Below are 14262 nucleotides of genomic sequence, written 5' to 3'. Positions count from 1 at the left end.
ATGAGATTGGGACAGGTATCTCGTACCTGCCCCACTATGGGAAGTAGTTTAGGGGATTAATATCTGCCCTGCCCCAGGTTAACCAAGCCTATTTTAAAACATAACAGGAGTCTGTGTCTTGACTGATTGCTAATGGGTTTGAAAATACTGCTGTAATAATAATTACAGGCCCAATAATAAACATTATTAGGCCTTACTGGTAAATTATCAACAACAACAACTGTATTATATCTATTTGGAAGGAACTGAACTTGTATGGTCAGTCCACTTGCAAATGCTCCTTCTTCATTGTGGGCTGCATTGTGTTTTGGCTTTGACCCCATCTTGGTCAAGAGCTAAAGAAATGGATGCTCCTCAGCACTGTCTTCAAAGTAGAGTCAATTTACACCAGCCAAGGACAATACATGCAATAAACTTCGAACCCCTACCCAGATCTAGCCAATGGACAGGGCATTCTCCACAACTGAGTGGAGAGTGGGGTCTGACTTTCACATGAACTCTGGTGCCCCATATTAGACCATGTCCCCTGGATGGGGAGGCCTGGTGGCACTCAGAGGAAGGATAGCAGGCTACCAAGAAGAGACTTGATACCCTATGAGCATATACAGGGGGAGGAAGTCCCCCTCAGTCACAGTCATAGGGGAGGGGAGTAAGGGGAAAATGGGAGGGAGGGAGGAATGGGAGGATACAAGGGATAGGATGACAATTGAGATGTAATATGAATAAATTAATAAAATATATTTTGGATATATTTTGGATATGGATATGAGGGCTGGCTAGATGGTTCAGCAGGTAAAGGAGATTGATGCCAAGCCTCATGAGCTGAGTTCAATGCCTCTAGTCTACATGGCAGAAGGAAACAAGCAACTCCTAAAAGTTGTCCTATGACCTGTATGCTGTGGTGGTATGCATTCACTTAGTAAACAAAGACACAACAATTATTTTTACATAAATAGACACGAGGCAACATTACTGATGTAAACATTTGCCATGACTTGCTTTTAAGAGACAGTAATTTCCTTGTGGTATGGTGGAGCATCTTTCAGGTATATGCCCAGGAATTATATAGCTGGGTTTTGAGGTTGAGCTATTCCCAACTTTCTGAGAAACCTCCAGATTGATTTTCATAGTGGTTGTACAAGTTTGCACTCCCACCAGCAATGGAGGAGTGTTCCCCCTTGGTACACCAGCATGAGCTGTCACTTGAGTTTTTGTGTCATTCAACGTCTGGCAGGGCAGCCTGGGTCCCAATGCCCATGGGTTAGTTCAGATGCTGCTTGCTTCCAGATAAGAACAGAAGGACCTTGAGATCAAAGGTCCCAAGATCCTGTTTCTTGCTCAGGAACAGCTTAGAGCACTCAGTCCGGGTGAAGCTCTTGTCTTGGCAACTAGGCCAGGTTCCTGGTCTCTCAAGGGAGGTGGAAAATGAATTTTCCACAGAGGTTACAGTTTAGCTCTCTTAATGAGCTGGCTGGTACCAGAAGGCAGTGGAGAGACTTTGGAGCTCCAGGAGCCTGTGATGATACCAAAGTGTTACAGCTCCTTGTTTGAGCAGCTGTGCTAAGCACAGCAGAGGAAGCGAGCAGATGTCCAAAACAGCTGGCAGACAGGTCTGTTGAGATGCCGGCCCCGGGCGGGTACATCACCAGACATCAGCACAGAGCCAGTGGTGGCCATAGAGCAGGCTCCAGCGGAAGCCAAGGCAGTTCCGCCATTTTTTCCTGACCCCCTGGTGCCAAGAGGCAGGTTTCCCCTAGAATAAATGGGGTCTCAGATCATCATGGTGGACGAATGACAAACAAGCAAGCCTGAGCACACCAGCCAGCCTTTATTTATGAACCTTGGGCAGTGGAGAGGGGTTTTGAGGGTGAATGTGTTGGATTTGCTAGGGCTAAGGATGCCAGGTTACGTAATCTACACACAGTGGTACAATACCTCATCTACATGCAGTATCATGGGGCCCTATTAAGAGAAAACTTAATTATCCTACGGGTAAGGGGATAACTTCTAGGTATGGTTAGAGGTCATTTGCTGGAGGCTAGGATCTCCTCAGCATAGGGCGGCTACTTCCAGAAATTCCTTGTGCTTGCTGAACAAGTTCCTTATCTGCAAAGGGTCCAGCCCTGTAATCTTCCTGGAAGGCTGTGTGACACAACCAGGTCAGGAGGAGTGAGGAGCCCACTGAGAAAAGGGAGTCCACAGCCTTAGGCCAGCCACAAAAATGGTTTTCCAGAGACGTTATCCAGCAGAGTCCCACATTTTCGATCTTAGCCATTCTGACAGGTATAAGCCAATCTCACAGTTTGTTGTGATTTGCATTTCCCTGATGACTAAGGTCATTGAATACGTCTTTTAATGATTCTTCGTCATTAGAGTTTCCTCTCTTGAGAGGTCTCTGTTTAGCTCTTTACTCCATTTTTAAAAATTAGGTTCTTTCGTTTGTTGGTGTTTAATTCCTTGAGTTCTTTATATATTTTGGATATCAGCCCTCTGTCAGGTGTTGAGTTGGCTGCAGGCTGCCTAGAAACCAACTCCTTAACATCGTCTCCACTTCCCACTAAGGACCACGACGCTCTCAGGAGCTCTGGACTCAGAGAGATGGATGCAGGTGAGCTATGCTATGCTGGCTCTGCAAACAGAGCAAGTGGCCTGGCTGTCCTGTCAGAGGTAGTTTTGGTAAAGTTCCAGACAGAATAGCACCTATTCGTTTCTTGGCCGACAATAAAGCTTCATTCCTTGAGAGTCCGGTGCGCACTAAAACGGTGCTATACATACGTGTAGTCTGAGTGTGAAATGGCTCTGATCCAGGCTGAAGCTTCAGAGCTTAATCTACAAGAATGCATACTTGAAAGTCATTCAAGACAGCACAACTCCCCTTTGTCGGGAGTTCCTATCTAATTCCAGGATTTCTAACATCCTGGGCCTCTGCCCACTAAATGCCAGGAGCTCTCAGTTACTGTTGTCAGCCAGAAAATGCTCCAGAAATGCCCAGTGGGGGCAGTGCCACACTGTTGAAAGCCAAGCGCTTGTATCATCTCCTCCGCCTCACACCACCCAGTCTTTTACCTCAGCTTCAGTTTAGATTTTGTTTGTTTGCTGTTAATCCTCTCTCGCTCCGGATAGATTTCTCTCTCTCCTCTCAGCCTTCTCTGTTCATGTGACCATCTCATTGCCTGCTGAAATCCTCTGTAGCTCCCAAGCACGATAGGATAAACCAACCCTTTGGGGATCAGCCGTATTTAATTTCCTGTTGGAAAGGAGCAGGGTTTGAGACAGGGTCTGATGTAGCTTAGGCTGGCCTCAAACTTGCTATGTAGCTCGGGTTGGCCCTGAAATCTTACCATCCCCATTTCTACTTCTCAGGGATGAAATTACAGGCAGGTCCCCCACAGCTGGCTTGATTGGCAGTTCAAACTGGGTCTGTACATCTCCCTCCTGTGTTTGCTGCACTCTTCCTCACGCAGCATCCTGAACTGAGTCCTCCAACTCTTTTGAGCAAGCTCTCACTAATACTTTAAAGTGCCACTCAGGCATCAAGACCTAGTGAATCCTGCTATCAGACATACTCTGTCCTGAGCTTTGCACCAGCCATTCTGACTTTTAGTCTGCACTCCTGCATGACTGAGTTAACAAGGATTAAAAAAAAATTCCTATGGACCACAGGAGAGGCAGGCAAAAGGTAAGGTCTTAAAGAAAGCATTGAACTAGTTCTGAGTGATTGTGATGGCTTTTTTAGATGATCTGTGCATATGATATAACTGTTTTCATCCTCTTTCCACTATTTTCTCATCCATGAAGAAGCACCAATTACCAACTTATTAATTCATTCGAGTCTGTCACATCTTTTAAGCCTGTTCTTTAATACGTATTAACATTTCAATGAACTTGAAAACATCTTTATTATATTTTTTAATAGCCTCACCTCTACTTTTTACTTTCTTATGAGATAAAATCTCTCTTTTTTTGACCCATTCTCTAGCTTATATTTTACTTAAATCAGGTTGTCTCAAAAAAGGAGACTACATTAATTTTTCCTAAAATGATTTGAAATCATCTCACAAGAATGCTCGTTTTAATTGTGAATATTTTTTTTTAATTAAAGACTTCACGTAAGTATGTTTTGCCTGCAAGTATTCCTGTGAATTACATGTGTGCCGTGCCCTCGGAGACCAGAAGAGGGTATTGGATTCCCTTGGGACTAGAGTTAAAGTTGGTTGTGAGCTGCCAGGTGGGTGCTAGGGACTGAACCTGAGTCCTCTGGAAGTGCAGCCAGTGCTCTTAATCACTGAGACACCCCTCAATCCTCCATGAGCAACAACAGCAATTAAAAAAAATCATGCTTCCACCCTCTCGTGCTCTTCTTTCTTTGCTTCTCGTAATGCAAGTTGTCTTTACTGGTTTACATTTTAGTCAATGGTTCTGGAACAGACTTGCTTGGTATTCAACCCTTGACTTTGTTAGACAGTTCTCAAACTAGGGAGCATTCTCTTCCCCCAATTTCTTTGCTAGTTTTCGGCAAAGACCGAAAGTAACTAGTTGTAAAGAATCTTGGTGTTTGTCCATGTTGAGCCTACCGGCTTCTCTCTACTAATTACCACTTAAGGTTGTCAGTATCATGTCTGTCTCTTTCTTCATCTCTTTTTTCTTTATTTCTTAAATTGTCAGTATCATTTCCTTTCTTTCTTTCTTTCTTTCTTTCTTTCTTTCTTTCTTTCTTTCTTTCTTTCTTTCTTAAATTCCCTGTAGTCCCAAGATTTAGTATCAATATTTCTGCAATATCTTTTTTAGTGACTTTCCTTTAGGTCATTAGAAGAGAAAAATGATTACTGTGGAAATACTCTGCTACAGAAATGTTAGTGTAAGGCTATTTCACTGGAGGCTACAGCTTGACCTTCGGAAATATATTAAATTGACTTTGTAAGGGCATTGAGATGTTTTTCTTGCACCCCACCCCCTTTTGAAGATGTGCTCAGAAACCCTCTGTCCTGCTTCAAAGCATGTAAATAGCATTATGCACAAAATTTTTTCAAGCTGTCAAGAATAAAGTAAGTATGATAATTTAGTATAATTAAATGCCTAAGACAATCAAAATAGAACTGATCCTGGTAAGTTTTTCTCCCTTGCAGGAAACTTCTTTTAAAGTAGTTATCCATGTTGCAACCATACCATTGAAAAATCTGTAGTGTAAGCCATGTATGGTGGGACATGCCTTCAACCAGGCACTTGGGAGGCAGAGGCAGGAGGATAAGGCCAGCCTGGTTTACACGGGGTTTCTGGCCAACCAGGGCTTCACAGTAAGACTCTGTCTCTAAAAGCCCAAACCAAAGATGTGTCATAGTAGTCCACAATGTGCAATATTATACAGGCTTAAGGAAAGTATCTTACAGGCAAGATAGGCAGATGGCCCACTTGGTAAAGTGACTGGCTTTCACGCACACAGATAACTTTGCCTGTGAGAATAAAGGGCTTGTAATCCTCACACACTGGAGGTACAGAGATTACGGTACTTTGCTGGCCTGCCAGACCAGCCTATTTGGTCATCTCCAGGCCATGGAGAAACTATGGGATGAGCAACACTCAAGTCTGTTCTCTAACCTTCACATGTATCCTCACACCCATGTGAATAGCTATCTGCACACACATGCACCCCTACAAAAAATATGTGTGTACATAAAATATATTTTAAAAGAAGAAATATTCTAAATTATGCATATAGTATACACACAAATGATCCTATTCCTAGAAGAAATAGAATCAAAATATTCACAAAGTGGGGAGCTGGAGAGATGGCTCAGTGAAGTCCTTGCAGTGCATGATGGGTAATACTGCCAAGTTACCAGGACCCAGAGTCACCCATGAGGTAAGCCTTGGGGCACAGCTGCAAAGTTTGCTCTGGATTTGGTTAAGTCAGGTGTTCAGACACGCCTTAACTGTGCATGGCACCATTCCATGTGTTGAGGTCCTGGAGGAAAAAAAAAAAGTGGGAAAGTGAACGGAATAGAACACTTATGGCTCTCTGCATCCTGATTGGGAGCACAATTCGATCACCTGCCTTATGCTCCTGCTGCCAAGATCCTTGTCCCTCCCGCCCCTGCCCCCCACACCTGCCTGCACCCTTGGACTGTTAGAGCATTTTATCACAGCAACAGGAAAAGTAAGTAAAAGGCATTGGGTATGAGGTCACTGCTGTGATAAACTGGCTCCCTTGGTCCTCAGGACTTAGGGACTGATCTGCAAGAGGAATGTGCAAGAGTTTGAAACTTGGGCGGTAGACAGGCCCTCACATACTGAAAGCACAGCTTACTGGTCCATTCTGGTAGAAACATAGGAGACAGCACGCTTAAAGGAGCAGAGACAGTAGAGGTTTAGTTCTGGGGCCTTCCGAAGGGAACGGGCTGTCAAGGCGTTTCTTGCTACATTTCGTCAAAGGCTGTGGTGAAATTCTGCATGTGCCCTAGGAACTTGTTTGGTGACAAACTAAACAGTCATGAACCAATCTCTTTGAGAGAGAAAATGTCAAGACAGCACATCCTCAGGCTGTGGTATAGTTGTTTTTCAATTATTTTATTCACATCTACAGCAAGAGCGAGTAAGCCAGAAGATTGACTCTCAGATGAAACTCGGGCTTTAGAACTTCAAACATAGCTGGGATTAAAAAAAAAAAAAAAAAAGACTATACAGACTTTTGAAGCTAACCATTTTGTGTCACGGGATATCCAAGAGGCCTCGGAGCTGAGCAGAAGATGGTTCTGGCTTACAAGGAATGTGGTTGGGCGTCAATTGGTAAAGGGTGGAGGTGTGATGGTTAATATTACCAACTGTACAGGATCCAGATGCACTTAGGAAAAGAGCCTCCTCTGTACATGCCAGTGTGGGGTTACCCAGATTAGGCTGACTAGAGCGGGAAGACCCAATGGGCGATGAGCAACACCACAATGTCAATTGATAAATTCAAATTAAAGTTCACTCTGTGTCCTGTACTTTCATTTCTTAAATGGTCTGGTTTATGGTGACCTTTGTTTTTCCTTTCTTTCTTTCTTTCTTTCTTTCTTTCTTTCTTTCTTTCTTTCTTTCTTTCTTTCTTCTCTCATCCTGCACTGCTATCGCTAAGGTGCTTCATAATAACAAGAAAGAGGATCATTAGGAAGAGAAAAAGAACTGCAGCCGACCTGGCCAAGTGCATCTCAGTTCTCACGGAAATCCTTTGAGTTGGACGTGTGGCTCTGTTTTACAGACGGATTACAGGAAATATACAGAGGCTGCACAGCATGCACATGTTGCAGCTGTACGTGACTGTCTCTGGTCCTAACTAGGTGCTAAGTGCAGCAGAAAGGTCGAAGGTCAAGCAGGTGTACCAGCTTCATTCAAGTTTGCCAGACCCTTTAACATGGTCACCTATGAACTCTTCACATGGGAGAACCATGGGAATGGATTACAAAACAAAAATCTCATGTTTTTAAGTATGTTTGTAAAAAAACAATTTTTTTTTTGGTTGGGGAGGGTGTTGGATGCATTCACAGCCACCCTTGGCTGCAGGTTGAATATATTCTAAGATTGGGACTTTGCACACAGGTGTCTTCATCTGGGCCAGAGGTGAAATGCAAAGAGGCGAGAAGCACGCAGTCCCATCCTGTTTCTATCTCCACCTTCCACTTGACAACGCTCCGTATGTTAGCACCAGCTTTCTCCTCTGTAAAACCAGAGTGGGAAGATTTGTCTTAGTTGTGATGCTCAGAGTAAACCAGGCGATTGAAAGTGGCATGACTAGGCAAGTAGACGTAGACAGTTGATGCTCGGTCATATTAAATCAAAGCCATAGTTTTGGGTTTGTTTGTTTGTTTGTTTGTTTGTTTGGAAAACCGAACAGAAAGGACACAGGACAATGGTCCTGATGTTGCTGCATCTTGCCTCTGAGGTGCTTTGAGGATCAGGTGAGAATATGTGTTGCTTTCTAAATTCTAAAGACCCAGAGGCCCAGAGCACTTGCTCTTTTGACAGAATCAGATTTAAGACCATGCCAGAGGATCAGAGCCAATCCTCCCATGTCATTTACTTTACTACAAAAACTAGGCAATACAAATTTGCCTTATTCGGTGTACAGTCTCTAGCTTTAGCACAAGTATGGGTTTATATAACCACCTCCACCATTGCCATGCATATGACTTCAGCTTCTGAGTCCGTTCTCTCCCTCCAAAGCTTTTCACATTTATATTGCAAAAACACTTTTAAAAATAAGCGAAAGGGATTTAGATAAATGTGCTGAAGATGCAAATTAATGAAACTGTCTTTTTGCACAAATCTCTGCAGCCTCCAGGCTCTGCAGCTTTCACCCCCGCCCCCTCCCCTGGGCCATTTTGGCTTGTGGTGTGTGTGGACTATCTTTCCACAGGAGTCAGCGGTAGACTCAGAATTAGCCTGCCACAGTATGATGCATGTTTCAGAAACAATCACCAGCATCGTTAATTTGATCCCTTTTATTATACTGGGTCTTTGTTTCTCCAGCCTTGCTTCTCCTGTCATTTTCTGTCTAAAATGAACAAGCCTGAAATAACCCACACCTTTCACGTTGGGAGAAATTATTTGGGGAAAATAAGATAAAGAGTTTTTGAGAGAGCAATGACGGGGCGTTCGGAATTCCAAATCTCCCAGATTTGATGACACTGGTCCTATAAGCAAGCATTCCAGTGTTTTCCCTAATCCATCACCCAAGGCCCGCCAGCGCTCCCTGGGAGACAGACTTTGGGACAAACTTCTTTCCCAGGTCAACCCGCCCACCTCCCGCCCCAAGCGCTCTCTGCATAAGTGACTTGTGCTGACACAACGCACTGCATCTGGTGGAGGGAGCTTTCCGGGTGACTCACGTCGTTGCTATTTCCCTTTGTTTCTGGGGTGTTTTAGAAGCCCTCTTCTTCCCTCTGGTTTTAATTTTACAAGGAGGAGAATAAAAAAACCCCACCCATATTGAATCAAGAATGACTTTCCTTTCCACTAACCCTCCCCCACTTTCAAGTTACACTCTCTTTACAAGTTTCATAACTACCCAAGACGTGCGGGGGTGGCGCAGGTAGAAGACATTAACTAACTACCCTTCAGTCTGAAGTTGCCAGCGTACGCGAGCCACTCTTGGTTCAGAGAGACTTTCTGAATCTCCCTCCCTCACTACCCCGGCGTTTGCGGCGGCGGATGTAACGTGTATAGCTCGGTCCTTTCTACTGCTGCTCTGGGTTGATGTGGGTCACGCTTAAATCCATCTCAACACTGCCAGCTATGCCCGAAGCAGCGTGAATTCCAAGAGATCGACCAGCGGTTTTGTTTCTGTCCGAGGTAAATACGCTATGCAAAATACGGAACCACCAAAGGATGCCGGGGAGGGGGAACAGAAAGGGAATCCCTCACCTTTCCGGGGCGCGCAGCTCCTGTATCTCTGTCTGGAGAAAGCGCGCAGCCCAGGTCCCCCTTGCCTCCCTCCTTAAATCCCCCACCTGGGGCAGCTGAGGTGGGCTGCGGGGCCGCAATCTCTCCGGCGGCCCCGGCCCTCCCCCGCCCCCGGGCTTGGTTTTTCCCAGCCGTGGAGGTTGGGCCAGGGGCTGGGGTGCGAGGAGAGTGGGCTCCCGCTGCGGGAGTCAGGAAGGCGCGGGGACTCGGGTGGCCCTCGGAGTTGACTTTGGAGGCGCGGGCCTCGGAGGTGAGCGGTGGGGACCTAGCGGCTAGGTCCGGAATCTGAAGGCGAGACCAGGGTTTCTGCCAGTACACGGTCGTAAGTGGAGCTAGGATTCTAGTTACCACCCCGCCCACCGTCCCCCGGCCGCATTGTTAGCGGGTTCCTTTCCTTTTTCTGGAGATGCTTGAACCCTTTTAGGATCCGAATGATGGAGGGTCACGAACTAGGGAGTCTGGAGTGGGCGACAGCTGTATGAATCTGCTGCCCCTTTCCCCCACTAAGCTAAGAAGGTGTTAAAGAAAAAAAAAAAGAGCTCGAAAGAGTCGGGTAACCCGAAACTTCGCTTTCATCCCAACCTGGGCGGGGAGGAGCGGCGGGGGCGGGGACCCCGGAAGGCAGGTGGGCGGCGGGGGCGGTGGGAGCCGAGAACTGGAGACCAGAGAAGTTTGCTCTCAGCACACAGCGGGCTCTGCTGAAGTTCAAGGCAAGAGAGAAGTGCGATCTGGGTAGGAGCAAAGCAGCAGGGACAGACGGAGTGGGCCCGGAAGAGGCAGGCTTAACGCTCGGGAGTGGGGACCGCGTCCCTTTTTTTGAGGGGGTGGGAAGAAAGGACGCACGCGGAGGCTTGGACCCGGTGGGTAGTGTAGGGGTAATTTGGCTCATACTTGGGGCGCCGCGGCCGTCGCTACTCCTCACGCTTCTCTCCCGCTTGTCCTAGGTCGCTCATTTGATCCTGCCCTGCAAGAGGCGCCAACAAAAGAGTCGAGGAGGTGCCACCCCAGCGGCGGCGGGAGGAGGAGCGCCAAGGCCGGTGTCCCGACCCGCTGTGCGTACTCGCTGGAGGGAAGGGCGGGGAGCCTCTCCGGGAGGGGGACGCCGGTGGCCCAGGGTTAGCCAAGTTCCAGCTTTGGCGTCCCCTCTTTGGCTCCCACGCGAGGAAAGTTTGCAGCCGACTTCTTGCGGCTGGCTCGCGCCCTCCGGGCCCAGCCGGACGAGTCTTTGGAGCGGGCGCCGTCCCAGCTCCGGGGAACCGTGAGCTGCGATGCCTGGGGCGGGCTCCCGGGGCCCCGCCGCCGGGGACGGGCGGCTGCGGTTGGCAAGGCTGGCGCTGGTGTTTCTGGGGTGGATCTCCGCGTCGGCGCCCAGCTCTTCGGTACCCTCGTCTTCCACCTCCTCTGCAGCCTTCCTGGCCTCGGGGTCTGCGCAGCCTCCCCCGGCCGAGCGATGCCCAGCGGCGTGTGAGTGCTCCGAGGCGGCGCGCACTGTTAAATGCGTGAACCGCAACCTGCTGGAGGTGCCTGCGGACCTGCCGCCCTATGTGCGCAACCTTTTCCTCACCGGCAACCAAATGACCGTGCTCCCGGCTGGCGCCTTCGCCCGCCAGCCTCCGCTCGCCGAATTGGCGACTCTCAACCTCAGCGGCAACCACCTGAAGGAGGTGTGTGCAGGTGCCTTTGAGCATCTGCCGGGCCTGCGCCAGCTCGACCTCAGCCACAACCCTCTCACCAACCTCAGCGCCTTCGCCTTTGTGGGCAGCAATGCCAGCATCTCGTCCCCCAGCCCCCTGGTGGAGCTGATCCTCAACCACATTGTGCCCCCGGAAGATCAGCGGCAGAACGGGAGCTTCGAGGGCATGGTGGCCTTTGAGGGCATGGTGGCAGCTGCCCTGCGCTCAGGTCTTGCGCTGCAAGGGCTGAGTCGCCTGGAGCTGGCCAGCAATCACTTCCTCTATCTGCCTCGGGACTTACTGGCCCAACTGCCCAATCTAAGGCACTTGGACCTTCGGAATAACTCCCTTGTGAGCCTGACCTACGCGTCCTTCCGAAACCTGACACACCTCGAAAGCCTCCACTTGGAGGACAATGCCCTCAAAGTCCTTCACAACAACACCTTAGCTGAGTGGCAAGGCCTGGCTCATGTCAGGGTGTACCTAGACAACAATCCCTGGGTTTGCGACTGCTACATGGCTGACATGGTGGCTTGGCTTAAGGAGACAGAGGTGGTGCCTGATAAAGCCAGGCTCACTTGTGCATTTCCGGACAAAATGAGGAATCGTGGCCTCTTGGACCTCAATAGCTCAGACCTGGACTGTGATGCTATCCTTCCCGCATCCCTGCAGACTTCCTATGTCTTCCTAGGCATTGTCTTAGCTCTGATAGGCGCTATTTTCCTCCTCGTTTTGTATTTGAACCGTAAAGGCATAAAAAAGTGGATGCATAACATCAGAGATGCCTGCAGGGATCACATGGAAGGGTATCATTACAGATATGAAATCAATGCGGACCCCAGATTAACAAATCTGAGTTCCAACTCGGATGTCTGAGAAACAGGACTGGTCAAGAACAACTCTGCATGAGGTGTAGACTTTAAGTTTTTTGTTTGTTTGTTTGTTTTTGTTTCTTGTTTTTTTTTTTTTTTCCTTTACTAGGCTTGCTCCACTTCCGACCTCCGCCATAGCCAATCATGGACTTTGCAAGCAGTGAAGGGACTTTGCTTCCTTGTTATGTAAAGTTCTTGATGTGTTCTGTTAATGTGGGAACATGGACACGTGTGCATACAACGTTTACTTATCCTTTCCTTTTGGCACTCCTCGATGCCTGCGGAGGGATGTTTTATTTTCCTCTAAAGTTGCAGCATGGACATGCTTTCTTTCTCAGTTCAGCTCAAGGTGCAGCATTCAACTGAAGCTGGCTTTCTTCTTCTTCTTCTTCTTCTTTTTTTTTTTTTTTTTTTGAGAAAAGTCCTTTACTCATCCATATGAGTTTCATCCTCAGTTACCTAAATTATGGAGAAAAAATAATTGCATCCCCAAATGCCTGCAGATCATAGCAAGCTCTTACATAGGACTTTGTAGTGCACAGGAGCACCTGCATCCAAGAGCATGCTTACATTTTACTGTTCTGCATATTTAAAAAAAAGTTGCAACTTCAGATAACTTCTTTGACACACTAAATTACTTTTTGACTGCAGTTTATAGGAAACTGTCCTGAGGGGTTTTGTGTTTTGTTTTTTTTTTATAAACTGCATTGAGATCCAACAGACTGGATTGTTTAAAAGAAATCAATAAAGAGTCTTAAAAGAAGCATGGTGTGTCAAGTTTGGTATTTTGAAAGTGGATTAAAGGCGGTGATATTGAATGGTCTTGCTTATTAGCAGAGCCGAGAAGCAAACTGGAGCAGTGTCTTGATATAAATAGACTAGAGAGAGTTCTGGAATGGTGGATTCTTCTAGAGCTTAAATAGAATCAAAATATTTATAGGGCCAGAGTATCAGAGGTCCCCAAATTAATGGTGCTCATTGTGTGTTGCTTAAAAGAGCATTGTGGGTGGGGTTGGTAATAGTGAACAGTTCTTTATAATAAACATGCCGCAGCTGCCATGCTGTCTAGACTAGTGAAGTTGTCAGAAATATTGGGTTAAACTGAATGAAGTTGCCCCATGGAATTTCAGAGCCAAGTGTGAGTTATGTGTTGGTGGCAACAGATGTGTGAAAATAAAGTACCTTGAAATATTCTGGAATAAAGTATTTTAAAGCACAGACTAAAAACAATATTTTTAGTGATCATAAATTGTAATTTAGAGAGCTTTGACTCATTTTTTTTAAATCTCAAAGTGGGACTATATGTTCTCTCAAGTTATCATGATTGCATTAACGCTTAAAGGAATAACCAGAGATAAGTATTTGTATCTATAAATGTGTTATAAGTAGCTATTAGGTTCTTACATTTAGTATTTAAGAGTTCAAGGGCTCTTTTTAAAGGCTAAGCTCTGAGTACTATGTAAGTATATATGCCTCCATAAGGAATAAATCGCATTTAGGTAGACATTAAAGCAATTCTTCGTTAGTCCTCCTGCCTCCCTCTATTCACCTGCCCCTGTCATCCTCTGCCACTTTGGGTGAACAGCAGATTTCATTAATCTGTCTCCAGGCCATGGATTCAAGAAAATTAAGTTTAGCTATTATAGGACGACACTTGAACCAGGAAACTTCAGGGTTTGTTTTCATCTGAAGTGAGTCTTGTGTACAATGTTTTGCATTTGAAATTAAACCTGTGATTTGCTACTTTTATAAAGTAATAAAGTAGGCTCTGGCTTTATGTTATAAAGCTCTTTGCAGGTTACTTCTTGCAGCCGAATCCAGGACTTTCCAAAAGCATGTGAATTTTATTCATTGTTTAGAATTGGTGATATAGTATAGTGTGAATGTGGGACTTTAAGATGTTAAGGTCTGGTGTGGCTTACTTTGTGAAACAGTATTTGTTATTTATGGGTAACATTTCTGATCTTACAATTGCCTGTGTAAAGGCTAAATAATGCGATACTTAATGTTTCATTAAACATGTTGAGTGCTTATGTGCAGTTAGTTCATAAACTGGCTGACTGCCGTTAGTTTCAAAGGATGACGAAGATGCCAGTCTGCCAAAAATGGTGAGAATGCCTAATAAATAATAGGAATGAACTGTTGATGACAGGTTGGTGTTGTGTGTATATTACACAATATTGATAGAGCCTGTATTAGAAGGGTTATTTCTTTGCCACCCAGTAATCGAACAGTTAAAATTTGAGCATTATTGAAGATCCAGGAACTCTGTAGGTTCATTG

General features: G+C 46.1%; 1 protein-coding gene and 1 long non-coding RNA gene across 2 annotated transcripts; one reads left to right on the top strand and one right to left on the bottom strand.

Annotated features, from left to right (window-relative positions):
• Positions 1–1854: 1854 nt before the first annotated feature.
• On the bottom strand, positions 1855–10408 carry LOC311581880. The gene is made up of 3 exons (XR_014773914.1): positions 10327–10408; positions 5768–5962; positions 1855–3247 (listed from the first exon to the last, which is right to left on the bottom strand). It is a non-coding gene; the product is annotated as an uncharacterized lncRNA (long non-coding RNA).
• A 295-nt stretch (positions 10409–10703) lies between these two features.
• On the top strand, positions 10704–12743 carry TPBG (trophoblast glycoprotein; the record flags this gene model as incomplete). Its single annotated transcript, XM_084754419.1, has 1 exon — positions 10704–12743. One exon carries the CDS (start codon positions 10704–10706, stop codon positions 11982–11984), a length of 1281 nt encoding a protein of 426 aa, XP_084610545.1. The 3' UTR covers positions 11985–12743.
• Between the last annotated feature and the right edge of the window lie 1519 nt (positions 12744–14262).

The sequence above is a fragment of the Acomys minous genome, assembly GCF_964271855.1.
Source record: "Acomys minous genome assembly, chromosome: 13".
Classification (NCBI taxonomy): domain Eukaryota; kingdom Metazoa; phylum Chordata; class Mammalia; order Rodentia; family Muridae; genus Acomys; species Acomys minous.
The sequence above is the reverse complement of the archived record's forward strand: the minus strand, read 5'-3'. Positions and strand labels throughout refer to the sequence as shown.